The 23,560-nt window shown below is 40.1% G+C and overlaps 1 protein-coding gene across 1 annotated transcript in view; it reads left to right on the top strand.

Annotated features, from left to right (window-relative positions):
* BICC1 (BicC family RNA binding protein 1) overlaps window positions 1-23,560 on the top strand; it is a 347,766-nt gene that overhangs the window by 276,754 nt on the left and 47,452 nt on the right. Inside the window, exons 4-10 of the mRNA XM_052640473.1 lie at window positions 11,381-11,460; window positions 13,260-13,418; window positions 14,924-14,977; window positions 15,967-16,161; window positions 16,629-16,880; window positions 19,036-19,167; window positions 21,634-21,820. Coding sequence (XP_052496433.1) covers window positions 11,381-11,460; window positions 13,260-13,418; window positions 14,924-14,977; window positions 15,967-16,161; window positions 16,629-16,880; window positions 19,036-19,167; window positions 21,634-21,820 — 1,059 coding nt within the window. The remainder of the gene's footprint in view (window positions 1-11,380; window positions 11,461-13,259; window positions 13,419-14,923; window positions 14,978-15,966; window positions 16,162-16,628; window positions 16,881-19,035; window positions 19,168-21,633; window positions 21,821-23,560) is intronic.

The following is a 23,560-nucleotide window of genomic DNA, read 5'->3' as shown; positions in this document are numbered from 1 at the left end:
ACAGGTTTCTCAAGAAGCAAGTCAGGTGGTCTGGTATTCCATCTCTTTCCGAATTTTCCAGTGTATTGTGATCCACACAGTCAAAGGCTTTGGCATAGTCAATGAAGCAGAAATAGATGTTTTTCTGGAACTCTCCTGTTTTTTTCAGTGATCCAGCTGTGGAAGTGATAAAATCCATTAAAATAATCCCTCTATCCAGAGAGCTTGAGGGTCGATTCAACAGCAGTCAGTATTATTTTTAGAGCAATGTCTTCAAACTTCCATGCTTGAATGAGAGTGGTCCTACAAAGTCATTAGTTCTGGGGAAGAGGAGACTGCATACTTATTTTCTATTTTCCCACCATCCTCCAAGAGTCCTTTTCCTTGTTTTTATGTTTATTAATATAGTTCATACTTTGATTTTTCATCTCTCTACTGAGTATTTCCAGAATGGGTCTGAATGACACCATAGTCGCTTGTGGTGGTACATGGGCCAAGCTTGAATGGGAACTGTAACACTCATTGAAAGCAGGAGTAGTATTTCAGGCTTTGAGATGAGAGCATTAAGTTCAACCTGGAAGAAGAGCTCACGTCCTGTAGATGCCCTTAAGCAAGAGCGAAGAGGGAAAGAAAAGTACCATACTATGGCTGCTTTAGCAGTCTAAATCAGAATTTTTTCATCTTTTCCTCTCTACTTCAGAGACTTGAGGTTTTTTTTTTTTTTTTAAAGAACCATGTTCCAAATGAGTGCTGCTTTGAGCCGTGGAGACAGTTCGATGCTACTGGTGATTGTATCGTCTTTGTTGTGTTCATTGATAATTTATATTTTTGGCCACTAGATGGTGCTCTTTCGCTTTGAAATATATATGCATTTTTAAAATTGAGTCTTTTTTGCCTTTTATTTTGTTTATTGTTCTGTTGATGCAGAGATGGTAGAAAATCAGATTCCTTCTTAAATTGGATCTGAGGTTTCCTGTCCCTATACAGATGCATAGGAATTTTAATGTGATTATGCAACCTGTAATGTAATAGGTTTTCAGATTATCGTAGCACTCAATACATGCTGTTAATTTGTTTTGTAAGAAAATACACTTTTTTTTCCTATAGAAGCATTTTATGTTACATATACTTGGCTGATACATAAGAGGCTATGGTTGCATGTCTTATGTGGCTTGATCTGCTGTGTCCTATGCGTGATTAAGGAATCACTTGGGAAAACAACAAAATGCTGACTGCTGGGTTCTAGAGACCCGGAACCTATGTTTTAGAAAGTGAGTCTGATGGGCAGACATGTTTGAGATACACCAGGCTCCAATCTACAGTGTAGCAGTGAGCACTTCTAGGGGACACTAATGATAGAGTGTCTGCCTACCAAACTACCAAAGTTCAAGATAGTTAAGACCAAAATTTTGAATGTAGACAGCTCTGTGTAAATATTGCCTCTAGGAGTCTTAGTGGGTATAATACGAATAATTAAAGAGAATGGAAATGACAACCCACTCCAGTATTCTTGCCTGGAGAATCCCATGGACAGAGGAGCCTGGCAGGCTACAGTCCATGGGATTGCAAAGACTCAGACATGATTCAGCAACGAACACTTTCACTTTCTTTACGTAAGTGTGTTGAAGTTGGCAAGAGTCGTACACAGACAAGATGATCTCTAATAGGATGGAAGCATGAATGGATGCAAGCAGACAGAACATTGTATGTGGAAGCTCTCCCAGCTTGCAGGGGTTGGACAGCCATTTTTCCCTACATTTTTTTTAGCCCCTCTCCTTAAATACCTGATACATCAGTTCAGTCACTCAGTTGTATCCAACTCTTTGCAACCCCATGGATTGCAGCATGCCAGGTCTCCCTGTCCATCACCAACTCCTGGAATTTACTCAAACTCATGTCCATTGAGTCGGTGATGCCATCCAAAAATCTCATCCTCTGTCATCCCCTTTGCCTCCTGCCTTCAATCTTTCCCAGCATCAGGCTCTTTTCAAATGAGTCAGCTCTTCACATCAGGTGGCCTAAGTATTGGAGCTTCAGCTTCAACATCAGTCCTTCCAAAGAACATTCAGGACTGATTTCCTTTAGGATGGACTGGTTGGAACTCCTTGCAGTCCAAAGGACTCTCAAGAGTCTTCTCCAACACCACAGTTCAAAAGTGTCAGTTCTTCAGCACTCAGCTTTCTTTATAGTCCAACTCTTACATCCATACATGACTAGTGGAAAATCGATAGCCTTAACTAGACGGACCTTTGTTGGCAAAGTAATGCTCTGCTTTTTAATATGCTGTTTAAGTTGGTCATAACTTTTCTTCCAAAGAGTAAGTGTCTTCTTATTTCATGGCTGCAGTCACCATCTGCAGTGATTTTGGAGCCGCAAAGTCTGCCGTTGTTTCCACTGTTTCTCCATCTATGTGCCATTAAGTGATGGGACCAGATGCCATGATCTTGGTTTTCTGAATGTTGAGCTTTAAACCAACTTTTCCACTCTCCTCTTTTACTTTGATCAAGAAGCTCTTTAGTTCTTCTTCACGTTCTGCCATAAGGGTGGTGTCATCTGCATATCTGAGGTTATTGATATTTCTCCTGGCAATCTTGATTCCAGCTTGTGCTTCTTCCAGCATTTCTCATGATGTACTCTGCATATATGTTAAATAGGCAGAGTGACAATATACAGCCTTGATGTACCCTTTTCCTATTTGGAACCAAGTGAGTTGTTCCATGTCCAGTTCTAACTGTGGCTTCCTGACCTGCATACAGGTTTCTCAAGAGGCAGGTCAGGTGGTCTGGTATTCCCATCTCTTGAAGAATTTTCCACAGTTTATTGTGATCCACACGGTCAGAGGCTTTGGCATAGTCAATAAAGCAGAAATAGATGTTTTTCTGGAACTCTCTTGTTTTTTCGATGATCCAGTGGATGTTGGCAATTTGATCTCTGGTTCCTCTGCCTTTTCTAAAACCAGCTTGAACATCTGGAAGTTCATGGTTCACGTATTGCTGAAGCCTGGCTTGGAGAATTTTGAGCATTCCTTTGCTAGCATGTGAGATGAGTGTAATTGTACAGTAGTTTGAGCATTCTTTGGCATTGCCTTTCTTTGGGATTGGAATGAAAACTGACCTTTTCCAGTCCTGTGGCCATTGCTGAGTTTTCCAAATTTGCTGGCATATTGAATGCAGTACTTTCACAGCATCATCTTTCAGGATTTGAAATAGCTTAACTGGAATTCCATCACCTCCACTAGCTTTGTCAGTGGTGATGCTTCCTAAGGCCCATTTGACTTCACGTTCCAGGATGTCTGGCTCTAGGTGAGTGATCACACCATCGTGATTATCTGGGTCGTGAAGATCTTTTTTATACAGTTCTTCTGTGTATTCTTGCCACTTCTTCTTAATATCTTCTGCTTCTGTTAAGTCCCTACCTTTTCTGTCCTTTATCGAGCCCATCTTTGCATGAAATGTTCCCTTGGTATCTCTAATTTTCTTGAAGAGATCTCTAGTCTTTCTCATTCTGTTGTTTTCTTCTGTTTCTTTGCGCTGATCCCTGAGGAAGGCTTTCTTATCTCTCCTTGCTGTTCTTTGGAACTCTGCATTCAGATGGGTATATCTTTCCAATTTGAATATGGCTTCTCTTCTTTTCACAGCTATTTGTAAGGCCTCCTCAGACAGCCATTTTGCTTTTTTCCATTTCTTTTTCTTGGGGATGGTCTTGATCCCTGTCTTCTGTACAATGTCACGAACCTCCGTCCATAGTTCATCAGGCACTCTGTCTATCAGATGTAGTCCCTTACATCTATTTCTCACTTCCACTGTATAGTCATAAGGGATTTGATTTAGGTCATACCTGAATGGTCTAGTGGTTTTCCCTACTTTGTTCAATTTAAGTCTGAATTTGGCAATAAGGAATTCATAGTCTGAGCCACAGTCAGCTCCTGGTCTTGTTTTTGCTGACTGTATAGAGCTTCTCCATCTTTGGCTGCAAATAATATAATTAATCTGATTTCGGTGTTGACCACCTGGTGATGTCCATGGGTAGAGCAAACACCTTCTCAACAAGAGAAGGTGTTTGCTGTGACCAGTGCATTCTTTTCGCTGAGCTCCATTAGCCTTTGCCCTACTTCATTCTATACTTCAAGGCCAAATTTGCCTGTTACTCCAGGTGTTTCTTGACTTCCTACTGTTGCATTCCAGTCCCCCGTAATGAAAAGGACATCTTTTTTGGGTGTTAATTCTAGAAGGTCTTGTAGGTCTTCATAGAACAGTTCAACTTCAACTTCTTCAGCATTACTGGTTGGGGCATAGACTTGGTTTACCGTGAGAACATGCTGAGGAGAGGTGCCTGAGCCCAGGGCAGCCAGCAGGAGCCCCAGTCTGGGGAGAGGGTGGGGCTGGAGTGTAGGCACTGATTCAGATTGAGGCTAGTTGCTGGGAGGTCTCCCCGGGAGGCCAGATTCATTCCTAGGCTCTGAAGCTCCCTGTGTACTCTTGCTGATTAGGATTGCTTCATCCTGGACCTAAGGGTGGGGAGCTTTAGAAAATGGTTTCCTCCTCCTTCCCATCCTTCCCTTTCTCTGTCTGCTTCTCTTTCAGTCACACCTTATGAATCATGAAACTCAGTGAAACTATGAGCCATGCCGTGTAGGGTCACCGAAGATGGATGGGTAACGGTGGAGAGGTCTGACAGAATGTGGTCCACTGGAGAAGGGAATGGCAAACCACTTCAGTATTCTTGCCTTGAGAACCCCATGAACAGTATGAAAAGGCAAAGACATAGGACACTGAAAGATGAACTCCCCAGGTTGGTAGGTGCCCAATATGCTACTGGAGATCAGTGGAGAAACAGCTCCAGAAAGAATGAAGAGACGGAGCCAAAGTGAAAACAACACTCAGTTGTGGATGTGACTGGTGATGGAAGTAAAGTCTGATGCTGTAAAGAGCAATATTGTGCAGGAACCTGGAATGTTAGGTCCATGAATCAAGGCAAATTAGAAGTGGTCAAACAGGAGATGGCAAGAGTGAACATTGACATTTTAGGAATCAGTGAACTTAAATGGACTGGAATGGGTGAATTTAACTCAGATGACCATTACATCTACTACTGTGGGCAAGAATCCCTTAGAAGAGATGGAGCAGCCCTCATAGTCAACTGAAGAGTCTGAAATGCAGTACTTGGGTGCAGTCTCAAAAATGACAGGATGAACTTTGTTTGTTTCCAAGACAGTTCAATATCACAGTAATCCAAGTCTATGCCCGAACCAGTAATGCTGTGCTGGGGTCCAGCCCCGGTGGATCCAGGGTGATTCGAAGGTGGGGACGGAGTCGGCGTCCTTGGAAATAACTTATTTAATTACAGAGGGGGATTAGAAAATTAGCAGAGAAAAAGAGGCTGAATAACTTGGTTTACATGGAATACCAATCACCACCTACGTAGGCCGCAGGCGTTTTCCTATTCTCCCGAAGGAGAGGAGGCACTGAGGCCCCCCCGGTCCGATCTTAGAAGCCCAGGCAAAATTAGCAGGCTTGGTGGGTACCCATGTACCAGATGGGAATTCGGCCAGAAAATAGTAGGAGAGAAAAAGAGGCTGAATAACTTGGTTTACGTGGGATACCAATAAAATTCCAAGACAAGGAATTTGTACCATCTACGTTGGGCCACCGGCGCCACTTGAATATCGGAAGGTGCCCCTCCTTGGGCTCCTTCTTGCGTGGGCTTGAAAGCTGGGACAAGTAAGTAGACATGGTGAGCACCCACGCTCTAGATGGGACTTCAGCCAGAAAAACGGGGAGCAAGAAAGAACAACATGGGGGAATCAGTCTTTCTGGAAACTGATCCCCTTTCTTTATTTTTAAGTTTGCTTATATACTTTTTGTTACACATAGGGATGAATACAGAGTCACACGAGGGTCAGCAGTCCTGACCTTTATCCAAAATCAGGTGCTTTACATAAAAAAAGATCTTACGGGTTTTACATCATCTTCTGGCCATGAGGCCTGCTGACATTTTACGACCCTTTCTTTCTGATAACCAAAAAACTTATTTTTTCCAAGAGTGTTTTTTCTTAAACCAGGCACCACCCTCCAAATAAAGTTGCATTCCTATAGGGTGAGGGTGTAGTGAGTTACAATCAAGAAAGGAATTTATTTAACCTAAGGTTAACAGGATTAATCTTAAAGGTTAATACTTATTTCTCCTATATGCTAGTTATATTCATTATAAGGGCAGGGAATATGGAGATTTATCAGCAAACATCAGCCCAACAAATGAAAATCCTTTCACCAATGTTCCCCTTAAGATCTGTTTAGTCTTAAGATAGTGATAAAGTTACATTTTTACATAGCAAGGACACAGTGATTTATAACAAAATACAGTGATCTATTACAAAAGAGAAAATTCGTTAACTCAAAAAGTCTAGTATTGCTAACCTTAAAAACTACTATATTTCCTTATCTATATTCCAAATACATTGATGAATATATTCCCAGGTACCTAAGGATGTGGAGGCCTGGCAATCATTGACTCAACAATGAGAAAAGCCCTATGCTAATTAAGACTCTCAAAATACTCCAAAACTCTCTGTGCTGTTTATGGTTGAGAGGTAGTAAACAATCATGTGCATAGTGGCAGGAGTATGGATAATCCTGTCACACAAGCTAGTCTGTCAGCAAGAGGTTTGACCTGAGACACCCTTGTCACACCCAGGGCAGGGAATTAGCAGTAATTATTGGCACAACAAATGAAAAGCCCTTCACCTATATAATTCCTAACCAACCCACTATACTGACAATTTCCCAAAAGAATTTGCCTTTAGTAAGTCTAAAACATCTCATGCCTCTCAGGTTGGGAGGCTGTAAACAATCACATGTGGCCAGAGGAACCTATACAGGCGGGCTAGATAACCTTCAGAGGAGTTCGTAATTTGAAACACTCTTGTCATGCCCAGGAATTTTTATTGACTTGGAGCTGCACGTTTACGCCTTCTCTGAGAGAAACAGTGATGGGGGAGAGCCCCCCGTAAAGTCAGAGGTGTAGGTGAGAGCATGAAACAGTAAAGTAGATAGACTCTGGTTTTGGGGGTAGATGCTTGGGAACAGGGGGTTTCCTGAGGCTTGATCACGTCTTTGCATATGCCAAACCTCCTTCCTCATGACCTTTGCCATGGGCGGAGTTCCTCACCCTGGCTCCCGGCAATGCTGAAGAAGCTGAAGGTGAATGGTTCTGTGAAGACCTCCAAGACCTTCTAGAGCTAATGCACAAAAAAGATGTCCTTATCATCATACTGGACTGGAATGCAAAAGTAAAAGTAAGGAGATACCTGGAGGAGCAGGGCAAATTTGGCCTTGGAGAGCAAAATGAAGCAGGGCAAAAGCTAACAGAGTTTTGGCAAGAGAACACACTGGTCATAGAAAACACCCTCTTCCAACACACAAGAGAAGACTCTACACATGGACATCATCAGATGGTGAATACCGAAATCAGATTGAGTATATTCTTTGCAGCCAAAGATGGAGAAGCTCTTTACCATCAGCAGAAACAAGACCAGGAGCTGACTGTGGCTCAGACTATGAACTCCTTATTGCTAAATTCAGACTTAAATTGAAGAAAGTAGGGAAAATCACTAGACCATTCAGGTATGACCTAAATCAAATTCCTTATGATTATACAGTGGAAGAACAAATAGATTCAAGGAATTAGATCTGATAGAGGGCCTGAAGAACTATGGACGGAGGTTTGAGACACTGTGTAGGAGGCAGTGATCAAGACCATCCCCAAGAGAAAGAAATGCAAAAGTGCAAAATGGCTGTCTGGGGAGGCCTTACAAATAGCTGAGAAGAGAAGAGAAGTGAAAGGCAAAGGAGAAAAGGAAAGATATACCATCTGAATGCAGAGTTCCAAAGAATAGCAAGGAGAGATAAGAAAGCCTTCCTCAGGGATCAATGTAAAGAAATAGAGGAAAAGAATAGAATGGGAAAGACTAGAGAGCTCTTGATGAAAATTAGAGATACCAAGGGAACATTTCATGCAAAGATGGGCACAGTAAAGGACAGAAATGGTATGGACCTAACAGAAGCAGAAGATATTAAGAAGAGGTGGCAAGAATACACAGAAGAACTATACAGAAAAGATCTTAATGACCCAGATAATCACGATGGTGTGATCACTCGCCTAGAGCCAAGCATCCTGGAATGTGAAGTCAAGTGAGCCTTAGGAAGCATCACTACAAAGAAAGCTAGTGGAGGTGACAGAATTCCAGTTGGGCTGTTTCAAATCCTAAAAGATGATGCTGTGAATGTGCTGCTATGAATATGTCAGCAAATTTGGAAAACTCAGCAGTGGCTACAGGGCTGGAAAAGGTCAGTTTTCATTCCAATCCGTAAGAAAGGCAATGCCAAAGAATGTTCAAACTACCACACAATTGCACTCGTCTCACATGCTAGCAAAGTAATGCTGAAAATTTTCTAAGTCAGGCTTCAGCAGTATGTTAACCATGAACTTCCATATGTTCAAGGTGGAATTAGAAATGCCAGAAGAACAAGAGATCAAATTGCCAACATCTGTTGGATCATAGGAAAGCAAGAGAATTCCATAAAAACAGCTATTTTTGCTTTGTTGATTATGCCAAAGCCTTTGACTATGTAGATCACAACAAGACTGTTGAAAATTCCCATCTTAAAGAGATGGGAATACCAGACCATCATACCTGCCTCTGGAGAAATCTATATGCAGGTCAAGAAGCAACAGTTAGAACTGGACAGGGAACAACAGAGTGGTTCCAAATCAGGAAAGGAGTACATCAAGGCTGTATACTGTCACCCTGCTTATTTAACTTATATGCAGAGTACATCATGAGAAATGCTGGGGTGGATGAAACACAAGCTGGAATCAAGATTGCCAGGAGAAATACCAATGACTTCAGATATTCAGATGACACCACCCTTATGGCAGAAACTGAAGAGGAACTAAAGAGCCTCCTGATGAAAGAGAAAGAGGAGTGTGAAAAAGCTGGGTTAAAACACAATGTTCTAAAAACTAAGATCATGTCATCTGGTCCTATCACTTCATGGCAAATAGATGGGGAAACAATGGAAATAGTGACAAACTTTATTTTCTTGGACTTTGAAATCACTGCAGATGCTTACTGCAGCCATGGAATTAAAGCATGCTTGCTCTTTGTAAGGAAAGCTATGACAAACCTAGACAAACCTAGACAATTAAAAAGTAGAGACAGTACTTTGCCAACAAAGGTACATCCAGTCAAAGCTATGGTTTTTCCAGTAGTCATGTACGGATGTGAGAGTTGGAGTATAAAAAAAGTTGAGTGCCGAAGAATTGATGCTTTTGAACTGTGGTGTTGGAGAAGCCTCTTGAGAATCGCTTGGACTGCAAGGAGATCCAACCAGTCCATCCTAAAGGAAATCAGTCCTGGATATCCATTGGAAGGATTGATGCTGAAGCTGAAACTCCAATATTTTGGCCACATGATGTGAAGAACTGACTTATTCAAAAAGATCCTGATGCTGGGAAAGTCTGAAGGCAGGAGGAGAAGGGGTCGAAAGAGAATGACATGATTGATGGTGTCACCGGTTTGATGGACCTGAGTTTGAGCAAGCTTCAGGAGTGGTGATGGACAGGGAAGCCTGGTATAATGCAGTCCCTGGAGTCACAAAGAGTTGGCCATGCCTGAGTGACTAAACTGAACTGGACTGAGGAATCGTGGCCTTGATGACTGGGAGGTGGAGATGGGTGGGTTAAATCACAATATGAGGAAATACGTGTAGTTTGGTAAAATCTACATTGAGTCATTTTGCTTATCCTAGTTGATCTTGGTGTAGAAGAACTTCCTTCATGGCAAATAGATGGGGAAAAAATGGAAACAGTGGCAGACTTCATTTTCTTGGGCCCCAAAATTACTGTGGATGGTGACTGCAGCCATGATGTTCAAAGACTTGCTCCTTTGAGGAAAAGCTATGACAGACCTACACAGCATATTAATAAAGAGTCATCACTCTGGCAACAAAGGTCCATCTAATCAAAACTATGATATTTCCAGTAGTCATTACAAATGTGAGAGATGGACAATAAAGAAGGTGGAATGTGACTTTTTAATAAGCTTTTTAATATGCTGTGTAGGTTTGTCATAGCTTTTCCTCCAAGGAGCAAGTGTCTCTGAATATCATGGCTGCAGTCACCATCTGCAGTGATTTTGGAGACCAAGAAAATAAAGTCTGTCACTGTTTTCATTTTTTCTCCATCTGTTTGCCATAAAGTGATGGGATCAGATACCATGATCTTAGTTTTCTGAATGTTGAGAAAAGCCAGGCTTTTCACTCTTTCCTTTCACTTTTATCAAGAGGCTTTTTCGGTCTAGTTACTAGATGACTTACGTGTTTGACTGATTTTTGCCTTCCTGCACAAGTCTGTAAGGTCCATGTGGACAGATAGCTTTCTCTTTTTGGTCACAGCATGTGGCATGTAGGATCTTAGTTCCACAGCTAGTGATCGAACCAGCGCCTCCTCCATTGAAAGTGTGAGGCTGCTGGAGAAGCATAGTAGAGGTTCAGAAAATCTTTGAATGAGTGGTTTCCTGCAGACATAGCAAGTACTTACTCACTTACTTAGTACTAATTCTGAATAAATATTAAATATTCCTGAATGAAGACTGTTTTTTTCCTGTCAACTTTGGCCGATAAAAATATCTATTAAATGATCGTGTAGTTTAAAGTATGGATCCAGAGTTGGAAGACTGGATTGTAGGAAACATCCCCTGAATGCTTTTCTGGGGCAGGTTGCTAAACTGCTCTGTGCCTTAGTTTCCTCTGCAGACAATCACAAAACGGTGGTGTAGAACACTTATTATTGTCTGTTTCATTTTAACTATTGTACTGTGAGGTGGTACTGCATCGTGGGATTTTTTCTTTAATTGAAAAGTGCTTTATTTTAGAGATATTTTTAGAGATGTCACCATTGGAATTTAAAATAGGCAGGATATTCACTAAAGAAATTGCTTTACAATACAGGTAGTTTAAAAAAGAAAAAAGCGAACCATGGTGTAGATTGAATGATTCAGTGCCTTTTAAGCCTTTAGAACAGGGGCTGGAATGTACCAAGAGATGAAGTAATAAATTGAATATATAGACTCCTCACTTGTTTAAAAAATAATTATATGCTATACTTATTTTGCAATTAAATTTAAAGTTAAATAGGTTAGCCAGTGTTCAGAAGGAAGAAAAGCATAGATAAATGCAGTTTGAGTATTTTACATATTTCTGTTTTTATTATAGTGACAGCGCATCTAGAATGAATCAGATATTGAATGTATTATGAAATCATTTTTTCTTATATTGTAACATAAGTTTTAAAACAGAGCTTAGGGGTTTCATATGAGCTCTTTGTTCTTGATTTCTTACAGATCCCCACATTAAGGTTTCTGGAAAGAAAGAAGATGTTAAGGAAGCCAAGGAAATGATCATGTCTGTCTTAGACACAAAAGTAAGTGAATGTTAAAGACACTCACATGTCAGAATCCTGTCTCTGCAAGGGGCTACTTCATGCTGTTATGAAAGAGCCATTTGGAGAAGAAAAACCAGGAGAAAGTAATGGTGGGTTTTAAAGTAAGCACGTGATTCTACAATGGATGTAAAGGTTTCAAGTTTGCATAGGTTCTCTCATGTTGGGTAATTAAATAATTCTCTCTGTCTATATATATGTATATACTTAAATACATAACATGTATATGTGTGTATGTCTTTATGTAGTATATATGTATGTATATGGTATCTTCAGAAATAGACACTGACCTTGATTAGTATAGAGCAAGTAATAAAGACTGCAAGAATTTAGCATATTTGCTTTTATGATGTCAGTGGAAAACCAAAATTATGTTCTGTATAGCTGTGTGTATGTGATGGCATGAAATCTGACCATGTGTCTGGTATGTTCTCTCTCTCTACAAGTACATGTAGAGAGAGACAATAGAGAAGTGAAAATATTTAAAAATGTATACTTGTTTTTGAGAATTTATCTTAATAAACACTTCTAAATCACGTACTCTGTGCCAGGCACTTAGCTATATCATTTACAAATATTAATTTGTTTAATCCTCATAACAAGCTCAGGAAAGAGATATTAGCGAATTTACACAGGATATAATAGCTGATGAGTAGGGAGGTAGGTTCAAATCCAGTCTGTCTGGTTCTTAACCACTATTTTTGCCATGTAGTATTTCATTGAAATTATTTTTAATCTCTTCCTCCCTATTTTTTTGTTCCTTTTTGTTGCTGTTGTACTTTTTTAAGAAAATAATTATTCATCCTATAAATATTAAAAATTTGCAATATCCAAAAAAGGTTATCTTTTTTTTTCTTTTTTTAGTGGTTAGCTAAAATAACTAAGTTTAAAAACCAAAGTATTTAATGGATCTAAGTTTAAAATTTAAGAATTCAGAAAGTGTACAACTCCTGATCTTTTAAAAATCTTGCTGTATCTTGACTTTTTAATTTTACTCTGTAAGGACTGAAGAATTTCAATATCAATTTTATAAATGAGAAAACATTTCATGTTAGTCTTTATAATTTTACAGCACTACATTTCCCCAAATAAAATACATGAATTCCAATCTGACTATAATTATTCATTGTGTCTAAAAATTTTACATTCGCCTGTAGTATAGTTAATCTTACACTCTGTACTGGTTTACTTAAGCCATTTTACTCCTGGTCATGTATCTTTGTGATTTCTTCTTCACTCTTCTTCCTACCTGCAAGAATAATTTCCCTACTTTGTAACGTTTGACATACAGTGATAGAGAAGTTGTGAAAATGTTTGTAAATCCTTTTTATTCAGTTTTGAGCTTTATTTTTGTTTCTAGTTTTCTATCATTGTTCAGCGTTTCTAAGATACATTTATTCACTCTTGCAATTTTTTTAACCTGTTTTTCAGTTATTTGAATTCATTTTGCATGAATAATATCTATTAAAGAAAAAACAAGTATTTTATTTGTAATTATAACTAATTTGATTTGAATGCTACTGTCCAAAAAAATTATCTTGGTAAAGAGCATATCTTCCTATTTCTTCTGACAGATTTGTCTTTAAATGAAACATTTTTATGAGCCAAGGATATATAGATAAAATTGAAGAATTTATAGATCAAGATGATCTTAAGAAATCTGTAAGAACTTCCAGTGGGTCACTTGTTGTTAATCCTGTTCCCTTGGGGTAAACGTGTCTTTTTATGAGTCGTTCTTTCCTTTTTTGTACATCAAGAAATAATACATTATTTCCACGTAGAGCAATCGGGTCACCTTGAAGATGGATGTCTCACACACAGAACATTCTCATGTAATCGGCAAAGGGGGCAACAATATTAAAAAGGTCATGGAAGAAACAGGATGCCACATCCACTTCCCAGACTCCAACAGGAATAATCAAGCAGAAAAAAGCAACCAGGTGCTGGGACTTTTCACGTGAAACTTTATGGGACAGATTAGAGCTTGGATTTCCTGTATGCGCATCTTTTGGGGGAGATGAGAACAAGAGTACTTGTGAAGATGGCAGGTAGTATGGATTGTATGTCCCCTTCTAAGGAGACTGAACGTGCTCAGATTTTATTAAGAGGTGTGTTGCAGATGGGCCTTAAATTCTTGACCTCTAAGTGGTTGGTAGAAGAGAGGGAAGGTTGTCATGGCAACATTAAATGAAGTCCTTGCAGAAAGGCTCAGAAGGCATGTGAGTTAGGAAAGGACCTGAAGGCTCGCCTCGTCCAGGCACCTGTTGATAGCTGGCATTCTGTCTGGAGCATCACACAAGTGCTCCTCCAGGTACCCCGGGCCACCTGAGAGGTGGCGTGCAAGTGCCCGACTTTCTCACATTGGCTGAATTACATCTCTCTTTTATGCCCCCCTCCTTTTTTTTTTTTTTTCCCCTAGTTCTTGGGTTTGGAAACCAATGGAGCTCACACGTCTACATCAAAATGCCCTCAGTACTTGAGGGACAGACAGTGTTCTTTGTATTATTTGGAAGTTTTCTCTCCTCTAATCATGATATTAGAACCTGGGTGGCTCAGGGCTAAAGAACACGCTGGCCAGGGCAGGAGACCCGGGTTCGATCCGATTCCTAGCTTGGGAAGATCCCCTGGAGGAGGATATGGCAACCCACTCCAGTATTCTTGTCTAGGAAATCCCATGGACAGAGGAGCCTGGTGGGCTACAGTCCATGAGGTCGCAAAGAGTTCGACACAATTTAGCAACTAAACAATGGGGAAACTATGTTGGCCACAAAGATGGATAAGACAGTCTTTTCTCTGTGGGACTGCTGGTAACAGTGGCATATATACACAAGGAACTAGATAGAAAGCCGTGGTAAAAAGCAAGAGCAGCTGTTATCTGACAGCGTGGTGGGGGCCTGCCCCGAGATAGCGCTGTCCTGGAGCCCCAGCCTCTTGCCCTACTGCCAAGAACAGTTCATCAATTGCTGGATCATAGGAAAGCCTAGAAGATCCTGAGAAAGGGCTGGTGGAGCCACAGTGCTTTTTGCCAACCAGCATGGAAGTAGTCCACTACTCTGTGAACATAGTGTGGCAGTATCGTTGCACATTGATGCCCATCTCGTGTGCAAAGAGTTTAAACAAAAGGCAGAAAACGCAGTGAACACAAGGAAATGGGAAGAGGGTGGGAGGCCCCCTGTGGGCTGGGAGGTTTTCAGTAAGTCTAGGCAGGAGGTAATGTTGGTCAACTGACACGGATCACCAGAGCTTGTTAAAATGCAGATTCTGATTAAGTAGGTCTGGGTTGGTGCCTGAGATCCTTCATTATTAACAAACTCCGAGATAAAGACGATGCTGTACGATGCTGTTTTATCCTGGATGACACTTTGAGTAGTGAGGGAGTAGACAGACAGCTGAGAAAGTGGAAGTGGGTTCAAGAACAATAAATCTGTGTTGTTTACTTTTGCAGGTATCTATAGCAGGACAACCAGCAGGAGTAGAATCTGCCCGAGTTAGAATTCGGGTAAGTATCGATTCCTTTTCGTACTATAAAGCAATGTCAGCGATGTTGGCATTATAAGGCAATAAAAATATTGTAATTTATCAGTTTATAACCAGATCATATGTTCAACATGTAGGAAAGAGTGACAAAAGTTGTTTCAGTGTCTCAAAGATGCTTCTTAGAGATGGTCTGAATTTCACCTGGCTCTGTTTCTCTGATGTTTTTGAAATGATCAAAAAGACGCCGGAGGAAAAATGCCACAGGCTATTCAAGTTATAAACTCTCAGGTTTTGCAGAAGTCTCCTTCCATTTAAAAACTTCAGATTGCCTACCCAAGGTTATGGCTGTAATAAAAGCATTATTTCTTTAAAAAAATCTTAAATTATTGAAGGATGATTGCTTTACAATGTTGTGTTAGTCTACTGTACGATGAAGTAAATCATCTATATGTATATATACATACACACACATATATATATATGGGGCCAGTGGAGTTACAGCGGAATTTTGATGAAAACGTGAGCGGCACGAATTGTTGCAGGATGAGGGAGTTGAGGGGTACTGGGGAAATGAACACATTTTCAATAGGTTTCCGATATGTTTCTACATTTGCTTCTTTTTGTCCCCATTCTCTACAAGGATGGTGTTTAAAAAAATTAATGCACATTTAATTTTCATCTTGAGAAAAAAAATCCCATCTTGAGAAAAGAATGGATGAATTACACATATCTCTAAATGAATGGGCTTCCCTAGTGGCTCAGAAGGTAAAGAATCTGCCTGCAATGCACGAGACCCGGGTTTTATCCCTGAGTCAAGAAGATTCCCTGGAGGAGGGCATGGCTACCCCCTCCAGTATTCTTGCCTGGAGAATTCCATGGACAGAGGAGCCTGGCGGGCTACAGTCCTTGGAGTTGCGAAGAGTCAGACCTGACTGAGCGACTAACGTTTTCACTTTCAGTAGCTATGCAGTGACCTAACTGTCTGCTCTGGGTTCTATGATTTCATTTTAGGAGCTGCTTCCTTTGGTGCTGATGTTTGAGCTGCCAATTGCTGGAATTCTTCAACCAGTGCCTGATCCTAATTCCCCCTCTATTCAGCACATATCACAAATGTACAACATTTCAGTGTCATTTAAACAGCGGTCCCGAATGTATGGTGCTACAGTGATAGTACGGGGGTCTCAGAATAATACAAGCGCTGTGAAGGTGAGTGGTGTAGGTCATTCCAAACATTGTAGGTATAGGAATCGTATGAGTTTTATTTTTAAAGGATTTTAAGACAAATTTGTTTTCTGGATTTTTTTTTCTCATATTGCATTCTGGTTCCCATTTTTATGTATTTATTTTAAAAATATGTGTTTGTTTATTTGGCTGTGTTGGGCTGTAGCTGTAGCATGTGGGATCCTTCACTGTGGCCTGTGGGCTTCTCTGGTGGCTAGCTCATGGGCTTACCCCTCGACATGTGGAATCTTAGTTCCCTGAGCAGGGATCAAACCTGCATACCCTGCATTGGAAGGCAGATTCTTAACCACTGGACCACCAGGGAAGGCCCCACATTCTGGCTTTTAGGACATGTTGAATTTTCCCATAGCTGTCAGAAGCTCAGTAGAACCTTTCCCTTTAGCGTGGACGGCTATCACATGGGACTGTTCCTCCCCCACCTTTTCTCCTAGGAAGGAACGGCCATGCTGTTGGAACATCTCGCTGGGAGCTTGGCGTCAGCTATCCCCGTGAGCACACAACTGGATATCGCAGCTCAGCATCATCTCTTTATGATGGGTCGAAATGGAAGCAACATCAAACATATCATGCAGAGAACGGGTGCTCAGATCCACTTTCCCGATCCCAGTAACCCACAAAGGAAATCCACCGTCTACCTCCAGGGCACCATTGACTCTGTCTGTCTTGCGAGGCAATATCTCATGGTAGGTTTACTGAAATTAATGGTACAGTTTTTTTTTTAAACCTCTTTGGGTACAGTGTATGTCGCTGCACAGACTGTAGCAATGTGGTATTTATGGAAGCACTTTGGAGTTCTGGTTTAATAAGGAAGTTTCTTGGTAAAAGAAAGTAAAAGAATAAGGTACATGGTGCTTCCCAGATTTAATTTCATTTTTTGGGAAATTCTCTGGCAGTATTTGTTTTTAAATGTAAACAACTGAAGAGGTTACATGGAAATAATCGGCTATATTTTGTGGAAGGTGGTCATTTTTATTTGACATTTAGCATTAGTTTGTGTTTGACCAAAAAAAATCACTGTTTAAACAGAGCAACTAAAAATTAATAAATTTAAATTTTTACCCTACCCTCAAAGATAATAAATTTTGGTAGCATGAAACATTTGAACATTTCATAAATCTTTCATACAATTTAAAAAATGCTATATAGTATTTGAGCTGTGAATTTGAGTGTCATGAATTGAAAGAAAATAAGTTACATAATTGACTACTGCTTTCAGTTTATAATATTCAATCTGTCTGTCCTTCCTATATTCATTAAAAACTCAGGTTGATAGATATTAACAAAATGGACTGACATACCGTGTATTCTTATTAAAAAATACCATTATATTCTCCATTCTGGCTAGACCTTTAGTGACATTTGAATCCATAAGCTTCAGGCATGACCTTTACTGTTATTAACTTGCAGAATCTGTTTTTGAGAAACTTTCAGAAAATCCAGATTTGTATTGTTGATTCCATTTCTCTGACAGGTGAAAACTTGTTATAATCACTAAGAATTATAAGATTTTAAAAAATTAATTTCATTGTGAATGATTTTTTTTTTTTTAGCTAAGCTTACTTAGGCCACTTTTAATATACTGCTAGTTAGACAGCATATTTGTATCCAAAGATTATTATGATTACTCTTCATACTTTCTTTTTTCACACTTTTGAAGTTCTTTAGATATTGAGTTCAGTGAAATTTTCAAGCGATCAGCACAGTTATGAGTTCATATTCATACTGTGCTCATACCTGACAAAAATACAGGTATGCAATGAGATGTATTATTATTACTGCACGATACTGAAAGATTGAGAGAGAAATTAAAAGACTTTAACTTAAACCTTAAATAGTATCACCGTTTTTTATAGCAACGTCATTATAAACATCTCTTATCCAGAAGAGAAATTGAACAGATAAGAGAAATGGAACATGGTGATTTCTTTTTAATTCTGTTATGTTTGACAGTAACTTCTTCCAATACTTATGTACAAACCCATCACAAAAAGTGTGGGATGTAGTTCCTATACTCAGTCGATGAGGAGCCAGGAAGAAAGAATCAGAGAAAAAGCACAAGTGCTAAAGCCTGCTAGCTGAAGAGTGAGACAGTTACAGGAAACGGTGATGGTAGCAGTTTCCTCCAGGAAGGAGGTGAGGTTTGAGCTGCATCAAAGGAGAAGTAGGACGTGGGTTGGCAAAGAAGCCTGTGATGAGTTAGGATTCTGAGGAACAGCATCTGTTGCAAAGACTGTCCGTAGGTTGGTGTAGTTTGGAGAAGGGGCAGACATACACAGAGAGACCTGTGACTGCACAGGCCAAGCTGGGTGGAAATGTGGAGATTTTTAAATTCTGATACATGTTTAGATTTCATTCAGGAGACAGTAAAAAGCCTCCACTGTAGGTCTTTGAGCCAGACCAGAAGATTACTACCCTTCATGTGGCTGAGAATATAGTTTCTGGCACCACCAACAAAGCTGAAGTCAGAGAATGGAAGAATTTTTCCAAGGGGGAGAGTAGGTAAAAAAAATTCGTGGCCAGAAAGAGAAATACAAGACACTTATTTCCATCATCCAAAAGGTAGTTTCTACCCCTCCGTATTATTTCCACACCAGCCTTCTAAGCTATGTGAAGGCATATAATTTAGCTTTGACACTTTGGTTTATTCTTTTTTAATTAAACTTTTTATTTTGTATTGGAATACAGCTGATTAACAGCATGATAGTTGCTGGTGGACAGCAAAGGGACTCTTACTCTTTAAGTCTATAAAGTGTTGTGTATCTGTAGGCATGTTAAACTATTGGATGTATAGACAAATTGTGTTTTACCCCCAACACTTTCCACTGTGGCATTTTCTAGGGTTGTCTTCCCCTTGTGCTGATGTTTGATATGAAGGAAGAAATTGAAGTCGATCCACAGTTCATTGCTCAGCTGATGGAACAGCTCGATGTCTTCATCAGTATTAAACCAAAGCCAAAACAGCCAAGCAAGGTGGGTTCAGCGTCTGGGCCCAAAGAGAACCAAGTGTCATATCACAGTCAATATAGTATGATTTTCATGTAAATGAATATCTGCATATACATGGCACTTGATTTCTATATAATAGACACTGTTACATATTATATTTTACTTTATATAAAGGCAGATTTGTAACAGCATTCGTTACTGATCATTTTCTCTATATATGTGTTGGTTTTTGGAGTCTATTTGTGACCATTGTTTTAATTACATATATGGGAAGGAGACTTTTTTTTTCTCACTTTGCAGTCTGGTAACTTTAAGCTTTACTAAGTTGCCACAGAGTTGGTGAGCTAAATGTTGTGTTCTGTCCACATGTGTGTGTACAGATCCAAAGCAGTTTTAAAAATGCTTGGTTTATTTACTACTTGTGAGCCACTGTGCTTACCCTGGAGGTTTGAAGAATAGGTGCCCATTCGCTTTCATAAATACTTCAGATAATTAAGTGTTCCTAGTTCAGCTTTCTTGGAGCTTCTCTCTTAAGATGTTGTAAAATTTCAGTAATTACATGTGCTGTCAAAAATTTAATGGGATAGGTCCGATGATATTAAGTGCTGGTAAGGATATGAGGAAAGAGAAATGTTCCTGCATTAAACTGGGTAAGTTGGCCCAAGCACTGTAAAAGTAGTTTGTGATCATTTGATCACAAAAACACTGATATTCCACCACCAGCGATTCAATTTCTAGTCACACGTGCTGAGGAAACCTTTGTATCAGAAGTTAATTGACAAGAGTGGTGTTGAATAAAAAAAAGCAAGTTGATGAAGTCAGTCAGAAGGAGGAAAACAAATATCATATACTAATGCATATATATGAAATCTAGAAAGATGGTACTGATGAACCTATTTGCAGAGCAGCAGTGGAGATGCAGACACAGAGAACAGACTTATACACATGGTCGGAGGGGGAGGGGAGGAGAGGGCGGGATGTATGGAGCGAGTAACATGGAAACATACATTACCATATGGAAAATAGACAGTGGGAATTTGCCGTATGATTCAGGGAACTCAAACCAGCGCTCTGCGATGACCTGGAGGGTGGAATTGGGAGGGAGGTGGGGAGGGATGTTCAGTAGGGAGGTGACATGGGTATGCCAGTGGCTGATTCATGTTGGTGTTTGGCAGAAACCAACCCAATGCTCTAAAGCAATTATCCTTCAATTAAAAATAAATAAATTTTTTAAAATGTGAAAAAAAAAACAAGTTATACAACAACATATACTAAATGGTAACATATATTTTTATTATAGTAGATAAAACACTAGTCATGCCTTTAAAATTTCTATACCAAGAATTTTATCATAAATGCATATGGTACATGTATAAAAATATGTATTGTTATATATGTGTATGTATGCAAATAATGTGGTAGTCAGTGTCCAACATGAGAAAAAAATCATGCCTTCCTCAAAGCAAACTTTAAAGAAAAAGATAGGATTGATTCTAAATGAGCTTGCGATATTGAGTTTAAAATTAGAGAATAGGACCTTAACTTTATGTATTGTGAAGCTTCGTATTTGACTAATTTGAGTTGACTAGAGTCACTGTAGGTAGTACTGGGATAAAAAGAGGCAAATGAAAGAGACTTTGCAGATAAAGATGGACAGGCCCAGAAGAGTTCTGGAGCTCAGCAAGAAGTGAGCAGAGGTCAGGGGAAAATGGTAAACGAGAGCTCTGAAACCTTGCAGCATCCCAGAGCTTTTTAATCATGCCTCCCCGGCCTCCAGGCTGACCACTGCTTTAACTGCTTTGTCAGCCACACATTTTCTTTATTTTCCATTGGAGGCTTTCCCTCATGGGTTCAGATTTCCAATTCTCTAGATGAGTCCATTGAGGAAAAAAAGATTTATTGTTTGGGAATTTGTTTCACCATAAGCTTTGCCATAGGTATGTCATCAGCGAGGAAGAGTGGTACCTCCAGGTCCATTAGTCAACTGGTAGACTGCAAATGTCGAATGTAAATGACCATTACTGTTCAGTCTATCTGTGGTGACAAATTCGATTTTTGAAAGCTGAGATAAATGGGGGGAGCCTTAATGTAAAGACAAGAGGATGTAAACGTGAATAGGCTGTAGGACAGACGGGCCTAGGCTCCTCTAGCCGCCCCCTGCAGCTGCACTGTGACTTTGGGTCTTCGCTGAACATGAATAATAATTTCACCCCCTAAGGTTCTGCAGGAATTAGAGTATTTGTGCAGCTTCCATCACAGTGCCTGGGATGGAGGACACACCGAGTAAGTGGTAATTAACCTTTTGTGCTTTTACCAAAAGGAGTAAACTTAGGACATAAGTGTTTAGAATTTGCAGTTGACTTTAAGGCAGCATTAATCCATACCCTGAGTGGAATTCTTATTATCATGCTCATTTTCTCACCCCCTTCCCCAATTCATGGTAGACTTCTTGCGTGTCATTTTTTTCTTTCTCATTATGTGTTTTCATAGTCTGTGATTGTGAAAAGTGTTGAGCGAAATGCCTTAAATATGTATGAAGCAAGGAAATGTCTCCTCGGACTTGAAAGCAGTGGGGTTTCCATAGCAACCAGCCCGTCCCCAGCGTCCTGCCCTGCCGGCCTGGCATGTCCCAGCCTGGATATCTTAGCTTCTGCAGGCCTTGGACTCACTGGACTAGGTATAAAATTTATTATTACAGCCCTTCTCAGTCACCAGAGGATTGCTTATCTAGTTCCCTTTCTTTCTACTGTCTGGGGCTACATTTTAGAGGCTCTTTTTCCCTTCTTTAGGTCCTATAGGTGAAAAGCAACACAACTCGGATCAATCTATTTTGATTTTTGTTGTTGTTGTTGTCAGACTCTCTGGATTTCTGTTACCCAGATTCTTTTTATTTCTGTATAAATAATCAAGGTCTGGCTGTTTTATTTTCGGAGGCTGTGTTTGTTCTTCTAAATTAAGAGTGCCATGGAGAGTGAAGTGAGCAGGCTGACTATAATTTATGTGTTTGTTCTTTCTTGCATTAGCAATATTGCCATCAGTCCCGAGAGATAAAGATTATCCAGTTTGCTTTACAGAAAGTAATTGCAAATCTGCATGTGGGGCGGGCAGAGGGGGAGGTGAAGGCAAGCAGAACCGTCCTGCCAGTGGTTACTTTTGCCTGGTCCAGACACAAAGGAACCCTAGCCTGCAGCCACCATGGGAAGCAAATGGACCTGCATTTACCTCTGAGGTAAAGAAGAGAAAGATGGAAGAAAACATCAGCTTGGTGCTTTAGTTTTTTAAGAGAGCAGGGTGAGCCATTTAATAGTCATGGTGTGGTACGAACTGTCTCATTTATAGATTCCCGTTTTGTTGGATAAAGTTCATTGCTACATTACAGTTATTCTAGGTTCACTACTTTTTTGTACATTTTTAGTAGCTTGTGTATAAAAAGTTAATGCAATGACCCTCACAAATCATTCTGCCTCAGTGCTGATTTGAAACAAAAAATACTCTTCTGCGTGCATGCTCAGTCACTCCATCATGTCCAACTCTTGGCGACCCCAGGGACTGTAGCCTACCAGGCTCCACCATCCATGGGATTATCCCGGCAAGAATACCCAAGTGGGTTGCCATTTCCTTTTCCAGGGGTTCTTCCGACCGAGGGATCGAACCCACATCTTCTGCGTCTCCTGAATTGGCAGGTGGATTCTTTACCCGTGAGCCACCTGGGAAGCCCTAACAAAAATACTCTCAGCAGTCTTTACATTTTTCAGTAGCTATTCTAGCTTTTTAAAGAGGTAATGTGGTTATAATATGATGAAGGTTCCAAGTAGCCCCGCCCAGACACCATTAGAAGTACAGACAAATTTTCCTCCTTGGCCCGTAATCTCCCAAAGCTGTCCCTTCCACTGGAGATGCTGAACAGGATTGTGAGAATAGAGCACTGCTTGTAAGTCAGGAAATGCCAGTCAGGCACTTTGGCAGGAACTGAGATCTTCTTTCGAACGTGGTATGAAAGCTTTTTCAGGGAGGCCAGCCTCTCTGCAGATGAACCAAAGGAAACTGTCCTATTGCAGGGAAACATTTCCCAATTCACTGCTAATCGTAAGTGGTTTAGAAAGAGTTTTTCTTTTTTTTTTTTTTAAGTAGATGACACGTGAGTTATGCAGAGAAATTAAAATTGGGTTTCCACTTGAGCACAGTTTCGTTCATGCTGACTCACTGAAATGATTCCAAAGCAGCCGGTGGTCTCCAGGCCCTGAGGTCTATCCTGGTCTGAGCTCCCTTGTCCTTCCATTTCTGGATCTGTTTGTGGACAAACAAGGTCCAGTGTTGGAGCTGTGTATCATGTGGTATTTCATGTGGATATTTGAAAGAAGGTAATCTGTCACTCATACCTTATGACTGGAAAACATCAGATTCTATAAATGTGCAT

This window comes from Budorcas taxicolor, chromosome 5 (assembly GCF_023091745.1).
Source record: "Budorcas taxicolor isolate Tak-1 chromosome 5, Takin1.1, whole genome shotgun sequence".
Taxonomy (NCBI): Eukaryota; Metazoa; Chordata; class Mammalia; order Artiodactyla; family Bovidae; genus Budorcas; species Budorcas taxicolor.
This window is presented reverse-complemented; position numbering and strand designations above follow the sequence as displayed.